The sequence below is a fragment of the Zonotrichia albicollis genome, chromosome 17 (genome assembly GCF_047830755.1).
Source record: "Zonotrichia albicollis isolate bZonAlb1 chromosome 17, bZonAlb1.hap1, whole genome shotgun sequence".
Lineage (NCBI taxonomy): Eukaryota > Metazoa > Chordata > Aves > Passeriformes > Passerellidae > Zonotrichia > Zonotrichia albicollis.
Genome location: NC_133835.1, coordinates 11,776,883 through 11,786,299, shown reverse-complemented (window position 1 = coordinate 11,786,299; position 9,417 = coordinate 11,776,883). Strand labels below are relative to the sequence as shown.

General features: G+C 46.7%; 1 protein-coding gene across 1 annotated transcript in view; it reads left to right on the top strand.

Annotated features, from left to right (window-relative positions):
* The first annotated feature begins 319 nt into the window (after window positions 1-319).
* CDH4 (cadherin 4) overlaps window positions 320-9,417 on the top strand; it is a 419,518-nt gene continuing 410,420 nt past the window's right edge. The window contains exons 1-2 of the mRNA XM_074553930.1: window positions 320-529; window positions 2,518-2,629. Of these exons, the coding sequence (XP_074410031.1) occupies window positions 464-529; window positions 2,518-2,629 (178 nt within the window). The 5' untranslated portion in view covers window positions 320-463. The remainder of the gene's footprint in view (window positions 530-2,517; window positions 2,630-9,417) is intronic.

Genomic DNA, 9,417 nt, shown 5'->3' with positions numbered 1-9,417 from the left:
AATGGTGGGCATCAAACCACAGCCTTGGCATCATCAGCAGCGTGCTCTGTGATGTGAACTCACGATCTTCCTGCATGTGCCGGCTGGTTTGGGCTTCCTTCCCAGGAACGCACCAGATTTTCGCGACAATTTGGACGCGTAAGTTTCTTCTCCGGACAGACGAGGCTCCCGCGGATCGCGGAGCTCGGCAGGGCACTGAGAGAGGAAGCGGCAGCGCCGCCGAACCCCTTTCCCCCTCCATCTCCATCATCATCATCATCACCTTCATCCCCGCTCCCCCCGCGGCGGGGCGGCGCCTGTCGCTTTAAGCGGCGCGTGCCCGCGCGCGCGGGGCGGGGCGCGGCGGCGGCGCGCGGCGGGCGCTTCACCTGCAGCCCGGAGCGGCCGCGGGACCTGGCCGGCTCCGCTCCGCTCCTCGCTGCACGGCACCGCTCCCATCCGCTCCGATCCGCCCGCCGCGGACATGAGCGCCGGCCCGAGGCGGCGGCTGCTGCTGCTGCTCCTCCTGCCCGTCTGGGGCTCGGCGGCGGTAAGTGCAAACGGGCGCGGAGCCATCCCCGCCGCGGCTCCTCCGCGCCCGCCGCGGCAACTTCGGGCTCGGGGAGTGAGGGTGATGGTGGTGGGTGCGCGGAGCTCCTGTCGCTGCTTCTGCCGCGCTGCCGTTCCCCACATCCTTTTTTAAAATCGAATCGCCGCTGTGCAGTTTTTAATTGTTTTGTTGAGCCGCCGCTCAGGTGCCGCCGCGGTGCCGGCACGAGTACGCTCCGCGCTGCGCCTCGCCGGAGAAACTTCGGGGGCAGCGGCGCGTCCCGGCGCGGAGCCGCTCCGAGCCCCGCCGAGCCCCCGCGGCCGCGCTCCCTGCCGAGCCCCGCGGAGCCCGCGCCCGCTGCAGCCCCGAACTTTTATTTTTACAAGCCCATAAACCCAACCGAGCGGGCCCGGTGGTGATGCTCGGAAAGTTTGGGGTTTTTAGGGTTTTATTCCCACGGCGCCTGAAATTGAAGGGTTTCTGGAGAACATCAACAAGCGCCCGAACGCGTGGCTGCAGTGTTACCGAGCGAGCCGGGCGGCTGCTGGCTTTCGGGCTGGGCTGGCTGCGGGAACAAGAGCCGCTTATTTTTCTGCCTCAATCCCTCGGTGCCAAGTAGAACCAGTGAGGATGCCCCGAGCCTCGTGGAGGCTGGTGGGTGCCCAGGAATAGCCTCGATGCGCTGTCGTCTAGCGAGCGCCGCTCTAATAACGGGGCGATTTCAGATTGGAAGCCCGCTATCCTCGGTGATACCCTTTGAAATGTTTCCTAATGGCAACATCTTGCCAGCCGCGGTCAGAGTCCAACAGAGCCGCCGCTTCCTTGCGCTTCCCATGCAGTAGCTGGCATCCGTCTCCCGAGCGTGATTTTAAGCCGAGTACATTGGCTTGTGTTCTGCTTGCTAAGCTCATCCGAAAGGACCCTTCCTTCTCTGCTGTTGGTTTCTGTGTCTCCGGCGCAGCGCAGTCTGGGGCTGCGGGGGTTGCGGTGCTCCCCGGGGAGGCAGGTGCCCGCCCGGAGTTGCACTTTGCGGGGAGGCGCCGCTCCCGCTCCCCCGGCTGCAGCCGGCGCTGCCGGCTCTGGAGGCGGCGGAGGTGCCGGCAGCATCGCTAAGCGATGCTCTGGCTGGCTCTGCCGACAGCCCCGGCGCGTTAGAAATCCCCTGCCACCAGCACTTGTTAGTGCGTAAATCACCTGGCACTCCGCACGCATAAATCACGGGCTTGTGTGCTGTCAGCGAGTTCCTCTGGAGCCGGGGTCTGGGACCTTCCCTGCCGGGGAGTCCCAAGGAGCCCGGGCTGCTGTGGCTGGGCTGCCCCGTCCCTGTGGCGGGGGCTGGATCCTCTGCTCAGTCCAAAGTTGCAGCTGAGTGTTTTGTTGGCTGTGTCCCCCCCGGGTGCTGGCACGTTGTGCATGATTCTGTGCATTGTCACGTTTTTAACTGGGAATCCCTCAATTCCTTCCCACTGCCGGGGCAAGAGCAGAGCCTGGAGTGTCCCAGAGGCTGCAGCAGGCAGAGCCTGGGATGCTGCTGCAAGGGTGAAGGGGAAGGAAGGGTGTCCTCACCTGGTCGCAGGCTCCTGGGTTTCTCCCCCTTCCATGCTGGGGTCTGCCCAGTTTCTCAGTAGCAGACCTCGGTGGGTTGGAGGTTGCAACATCAGGCCTTTGCGTGTCTCCAGTGCGAGCACAGCGCCTTGATGAATTGCTGCTCTTTGTTTCCTCCCCTCTTCTGACAGTGCCCAGTATCCCAGCCTTCCTACAGACAATGCTCTCTTGTAGTCAGGCAACTATTGCTGGCCCATTTTATTTTTTGCAGCTACAGTATGGATCCACTCCAACAGATAGGCACTCTAACACAAGCAACTTCTACTTGCACACTGCGTTACTGTTCAGGTTTGCTCATGCCTAAACACTTCATCACTGGGTGCAAAACGTTTTCCCAAATGACAAAAGTCATGGTGTGCATTTTCCTTGTTTTGTTTTTGCAGGCACACAATGGGGATCTTACAGTTAGACCCACATGCAAGCCTGGCTTCTCAGAACAAGACTACACAGCATTCATCTCCCAGAATATCGTGGAAGGGCAGAAGTTACTCAAAGGTAAGTGGAATAAAAAGCTTAATAGCTTCTGCAATAACTGTATTTTCAGGAGGTGAAAGGAGGCTTAAAGATGCTGGTTTTGATGGTGAAATTGTCTGCAGAATTATGTTTGTAGGAGGATGAAACACTAAGTGGTTTACCTGAGCACAGTTTTGAATACAGATGAATCATTCCAAGTCCGCTGCTGTCTGCTTCAGGTGGATTGTTTGTTACACCATGCGAGGTCATCACTTCACTCTTGAGTCTCCCACTCCCACCCTGTCTGAAGGAACTCTGCATCTGATATTTTAGCAAGTATTTTTATGTATGAAATTCAAAGATCCCTAAATTATCTCTGCTTTGAAATGGATGATAAAGCAGACGTTGTTGTTGGAAATGTGGTAAACAAGCCTACAGACATTCTGTTCACAAATGTGGCATTCATTTTCATTACTGCCCCACTGACAACATGAAAACACAGGCAAAAAGAAACTACCAATTAGCTTTATAGTAATTGCAGGATTATAACCACTTTTGTGCTTGTAAACTCTAAGATGTCTTCATAATCCAAATAACAGTAGATTATCCTGTGTATTGCTCTGTCTCCTTTTCAAGTTAAAAATAATTAAACTTTATATTTGCATGGCACAGAAAAATACTTTATTCCAAGAGAATTTTTGAAGATCAGAATCCTACAGCAGCCCAGGAAGCTGGGGAGCACATCAGGACTTGGTGCTCTATTCCAGGCTTTATAACTGTATTTTTCAGTGTTTTCCTGAGCACATTTTGCTTGCATGCATGTCTCTGTGCCAGAAAGCTGGGATTTCTGTCTTCCTCCAGACCAAACACCTGCTCTGTTACTTTGATTTTTCTCAGAAGAGAGGGAGAGTTGTCAGTGTTCTCTCTGGCTTCAGCAGAATCCAGGACTGGACATTCTTGCTCTGCATGAGCTGGCAATCACTTTTGTTTCTGTGCCCAGTTGTCTTAGTGTTGCTGTTCAGGAATTCTCTTGATTGGCCTGGCATTAATTAGTAGACCTTGGGGAGTTTATTTTTAGTTTGAAGGGTAACCAGTGAGGGAATTGGGATGGACAAGCTCAAGATTATGCAACCCTAAAGAGACCAAATACCAATAGTTTACACACTTTGTAGCAATTTTTGCCAAATGTGAAGGCGGCTTTACAGGTCAGTCTGGAAACTGGGTAGATTTCATGCTCTTTTAGCTTTGCAAATTATTTGATAAAAAATGTTCTCTGAGTACTGTAGAAAGCCTGTGTCATAAATATATTTGCTCAGAAGAGTGTTTTTTTTTTTGCAGTTTAGTGCTTGATAAATGGTGCTGTGTTTATGGAGGTGAACAACAGGGATGGAGCAGAAGGGTCTGCTCAGAGGCATTGGGTGGCTGTGACTTTGAGAGCAAGCACAGTGGCTGTCATTTCATTTCTGGCTTAACTGATAATTTTTAAATATGAATTATATTTACACAGGCTGTCAAGTTGATTTGAATGAAAATATATTTCTATTTGATTTTATCCGTTAGGGACCAGTTGTAGTTTTACATTAGTCATGGCAACCCTGCCTCTGATTTAGGGCTGAACTCACCCTGGGGACATTATGTATCCATGCCCCACTTGTAAGATTCATGGCCTGATGGCGTTGTCACAGGTTCCATGATTTAAAAGCATTTTCTCAACAAAAGAAGGAAGAAAAAAAGTGCAAGTGCTGTGTTTGCTAATAAGTAAACTATCATCTTTGCACCTTTTAATCTATAGTCAAATACATGCTGTTGTTTATCATGGAAAGCAAATATATCTAATTAATTTATACAATAATGGGCAAGAAAATTCTTCATGCTTGTGTTGTTCTTTATATATACTCTAGCATGTAAAATTGGTAGTTTTCCAGTTTAGGTTTAATTTTACTTCCTAGCACTTGATGTGTCTGAAGCATAAAATGTTTATCTCTTTCTTCCATCTGGGTGAAGTATTGTACAATAGTTCAGACCAAAAATGGGTTCAGATTGCTTACATTATCATGTTTGATAGATTGACATATGTACTATTTCACACCATCTTACCACGCAAAGCTCTGCTGCCAGCAGCTACCACCATCTTATTCATCAGCATTCAGTAATTCATCTGCAGGCCAAATGGGACTGTTTGCCTGAATTAAAGAAAAAAAAAAAAAAAAAAAAAAAGAAAGTAAGTAGGCAGAAATTCACCTGTCAGTGCTTTCCTGGAATCTGGGGGCTGGAAGAAGCGTGTCTGTAGCTTGGGTGGCTCTTGGGGGATTTCAGAGAGTGAACATGAGGTTTTTATGGATAATGCTCACCTTGTCCTTAGGAAGGAGAGGTGGGCAGTCCTGGGACAGTTTATCCCTGAAGGTTTGTCCATCAGAAATCAAGGAGCATGCAGCTCTCAGCATGGTGGTGAAATTCCTCCACACCATGGAGAAATTCGGATGTTCATGGTTCTCTGTGGCAATAAATAAACCGAGCATTTCCCTTTTAAGCTTAGCAAGATCCAGCTCTCAAATGTATGCACTGTTATGAATGCATCAAAATGAAAGTGTTTATAGTATTCTAGGTTTGAATCAAGTTAAACAGATAATCACTGCTTATAATTGGTTTATTCCAATGGAAATAGCTTAGCCTTAATTTGACAACAAGAGCTTTTACAGAGTCATTGTTTTATTATAAGTATGCCGTAAGCTATTAGCTACTACTTTGTGGTTCATCTTATTTGCCTGAGTCAGCTCTCTAACATGCTCAAAACATACAGATTCTAGCAGGAGCTATTTGTTACACAGTAATTAACTTGTTTATGATAAATGGATGGGAGAAATGTCACGGCATTTTGTTTTATGTATAAATGAAAAGCATCTGCATTCTAAAAATTTCATGTTAATTAGACTTAAAATAGTTTTCCCCAGTAGTGCCACAAATACCACCGGCTGCACATCACTGCCAACACTGTGGCCTGATGATGGGGTGGTGGCTGAGGTGATTTGTGGAGCCAGTGCCTTCCTCAGAAATGCCATCACTGCATCTCTTAATGAAAGCTACTGGGGTGTAATCTGTTATACTTTTTTGTCTTTGTTTTTGTTTGCAGGATAATAAACTTAGTCTTGATCATTGATGCATGGTAATGTTTAAGATAGCTTCGTTAAGTATTTTCTTCTTTAGCCTAAGGGAAAGATGTCCATGTCTGCAGTATGGCAGAGGACGATTGTGGCACGGGGATCTTTTCCTCTTTGTTAATTATTTATGCTAACTTAACGTGGTGAGAACATTGGTCCTGAGGGGTGGGGAGCGGGGCCGTGTGGGGCTGCACGGAAGCAGTTCAGCAGTGTCCCAGGGGATGATTCCTGATGTCAACTCAGTGTTTGGGAGCGATGAGGACCAGCGGCCTCTTGGGGAAGGAGGGAGAGAAGGATGCTGAAAGTGGTGAGCAGTATGATACTCTTGCTATTGGCTTTGTGCCCTTTTGGATTTTTTTGTAGTGTTTTTTAAGATTATGATTATTAAGAAAGGATGTTTTTCAGAATTAGGAGTTGAGGTTTAATTGGCACGCCATGAGGCTGTGGTGACTGGGAGTGGGTGGGGTGGCATCAGGGTGCTGAATGCATTATTCCTCCAGTGTGGCCCCACCAGGGCTCCAGCACCTCTCAAACACACCTGAACAAAACAACTCAGAGCAGACAACACGAGCAGATGAGAGGTAGAGCCACTTTGTTGTGTTTTCTGTGCATTCCTTCGTGATTTGTGTTTCTGTGCCCAGCCTGAGCACTGCCTGTGCTGATGGAGCAGGGGAACTTCTCTGGTGTGGGCAGGGGACAAGTGTGTGGCAACACGCTTTATTTTCATATGAGGAGATGAATAAACTCTGCCAGCATGTTCTGCTTCAGCAAGTGTATGAAACCAAAGTTAGCCAAGCTCATACAAATGCATAAAAATGTAATTGCTTCTATTCTAGGATTTTTTTACTAGCATGATTTTTGGTTAAAAAAAAATACATAAAAGCTTTATTGGAATACCACTTTTTTTTTTTTTGAGAATTCACTGTAGAGATAATCTCTTGTAAGTTTTTAAGAGATAGGATATTCTTCATGGTCTAAAGCTTTTTGTTCTCTCCACTGAGATTTCAAAACCTCCATCCTTTTTAGCCCTTACCACATCCAATATTAAAACTTAGGGAAGGCTGTGAATGCTGTTTAGAGAATATTGACTGCATAGACCAAAAAAACCCAGCATCCACAATCTCCCTGGGATAGTGGAGAATACTGTAGATGGTGCAGGCTTCCCACTTTTCCTGGCTTTAGAGTCCAGAAAATACCCAGTACCCATCTGCTGTCAGTTTTGGCCGGAGCTGGTTCCCACAGGCTGTGAAGGGTGTGTGGATGCCTGAGGCTGCCCTGCCCACAGTCATGTCCAGGTGCCCTCTGGTGTGCCCTGAGGGTGCTTTTGGGAAGGGAAGAGCCTGAGCAATGCTGGATTTGTTCTGGTGTTTGATGATTTTGTTGAGCACCTCTTAGGGTTGCTCGGTGCTTGCAGCAGCTCTGCTGCAGCTGGAATAGCCAGTGCCCTCTCCAAGCTGCTCAGAGCTGAAAAAAGCAGAGAGGCTTTTCCATTCGTGTTTTCATTATTTTCTGGTCTGTGATTCTGCATGAAAAGCAGTTGCTGCAGTTATTGTACACGTAATTAGCTTCACAGTTCCCTAATAACATCTGAAAGCAGCAGAGCGGCCGCTGGAGCTCAGAACTCACCCTCACCTCTCTTCACTCCTTTCTTGGAGCAAAGGGGGGCAGGCAGGCACCAGCTCTCTGTGTTCAGCGTGCACAAGCTCCAGTGGAGCTGCCTCTCAGAAAGCACTTCTCACATTCTGCAGGACAACTTCTTCTAAGAGCAGTTTCTCGTGATGGGCTCGTTGCAAATCAAAACCATCATTTCCATCCTGAGTTCCAGGGGAGACCCCAGAAAGAGCTGTGCAGAGCAGGGAACTGCTGATGCCCATGTATTTTTAATGTTGTTCTTCAGATCTAACTTCTGACACAAAAATGATGTTTAAGATGACATTTTTATCTAAATAAAATTGCAGTTAATGAGACTGGAGTAGTCAATAACACTCTGTAGAGTTAATCCCCTTACACTGTTTAATAACTGTATATATTGCTTTCTAGTTCAGAGCTTTGAACCAAATTCCTCAAACCCAAGCAAAATTACATTTCTCTGCGTTCTGGGGAGTTAACTGATTTTTATCTGAATAAATCTGCTTCTCCAACAACAGACTTGAAGCTTCTCTGTTTTTTCAGGGATTTGTCTGTTAGAGAATTGTGCTGCTTCAAATTAGGCATTCTAGATAGGTATTAAGGAAGAAGATGAAACAACAATTTCTGTTGAATAATTTATTCATTTCTTTATTTATGCTTAGGCTTTTAAGAAATAAGCTGTGTCTGGAACAGTATCAATTAGTTATTTATTGTGAAATACCTGTTGTTTTGAGCACTAAGCTGATCATTTTAGGACCTTTAAGGTTGGAAAATGTTAATTTTAAAGTCAGTTCTTTGTACAGGAATTGACTGTCACTGACAGAGCTCATGAGCTCTGATCTCACAGAGCAGATGCTGAAAGCATTCTGGAAATTACGGTTTTGCATGTGGCAATTGAAACTTATTTATTCTAGCAGTGAAATATTTTCTTGCCTAATTTTCATTGACCTAATGCCAGTTCTCATTGCCTAATTTCATTGATATTTATGTGCAGGCCTCCTTCTGCCTTGATTTCTACCCTGGAAATGAGTCTCATGTTTTTTTTAGATGGAATTTATTTCATTGCAAACTCAGGCTGGGGAAGTACTTGGTTCCACAGCAGCACGGGCCATGTGCACAGCTCATAGAATATTTTAGCAATATAGATTATACTTAAAAGTCTTATTTGAAGGGCAAGAAGAGATTAAAACTACAGAGGATAGGATTTCATTGGAAATCTGCTGCTTAATGTTTCTCATAGAATGAATTTGAGTAACATAGGGAAAGATGGGAGTTTGTTTGATTTGAGGTTACTGGAATATTCAGAATTAAGGCCATTGCTGTATCAAGTGGAATTTTTTATTTTCAAGCAAATGGAAGTAGTAACTAAGACCAGGCAGTGGTGTTTGAAAAGCAAAGACCAGTCCTTGCCAGCTTTGGCAGGGGGTTGGGATGAGCTGTGGCTGTGATTCCAGGCAGATTTCCCCAGGATGCTGGTGTGGAGCCCTGCAGGAGGAACCTCTGCAGGCTCAATGGAATTGATCTGTATCCCTTTTTGTGTATGTAAACCTTTTGTGCCCTAGCCAAAGATTCTGGAGAGGATTTGGCTTCACATTGCATTTTCCTTTTGGTGCCTACATGACCCCCAGGGCTGTTTTTCCAGGTAAAACCCAGAAGTGTTGGTTCTGCCACGGCAGGGTTTTCTTACTGCTCAGGATGCCATGATATATTTTAGATATTTTATTTTAGTATTTATTTATTCGTATTTATAAAATGAGAGTTTAGCCTGGAGAAGACTTGATGATTGTATATAAACTCCTTGTGGGAATGTGCTGAGATGAGGTGCACAGAGGAAGGGCAGGACAAAATGCTGCTAACACTGAAATGCAGGACCTTGCACTTAAATGTGGGAAGAAACTTTGAGCCTGAGGGTTGTCAGACACTGGAGGAGGTTCCTCAGAGATGCCATGAGGTCTCTGTTCTTGGAGATACCTGGAACCCAGCTGGATCTGGTCCTGGAGGCTGCTTTGGCTGTCCCTGTGCTGAGCAGCTCTGCAGCCTCCA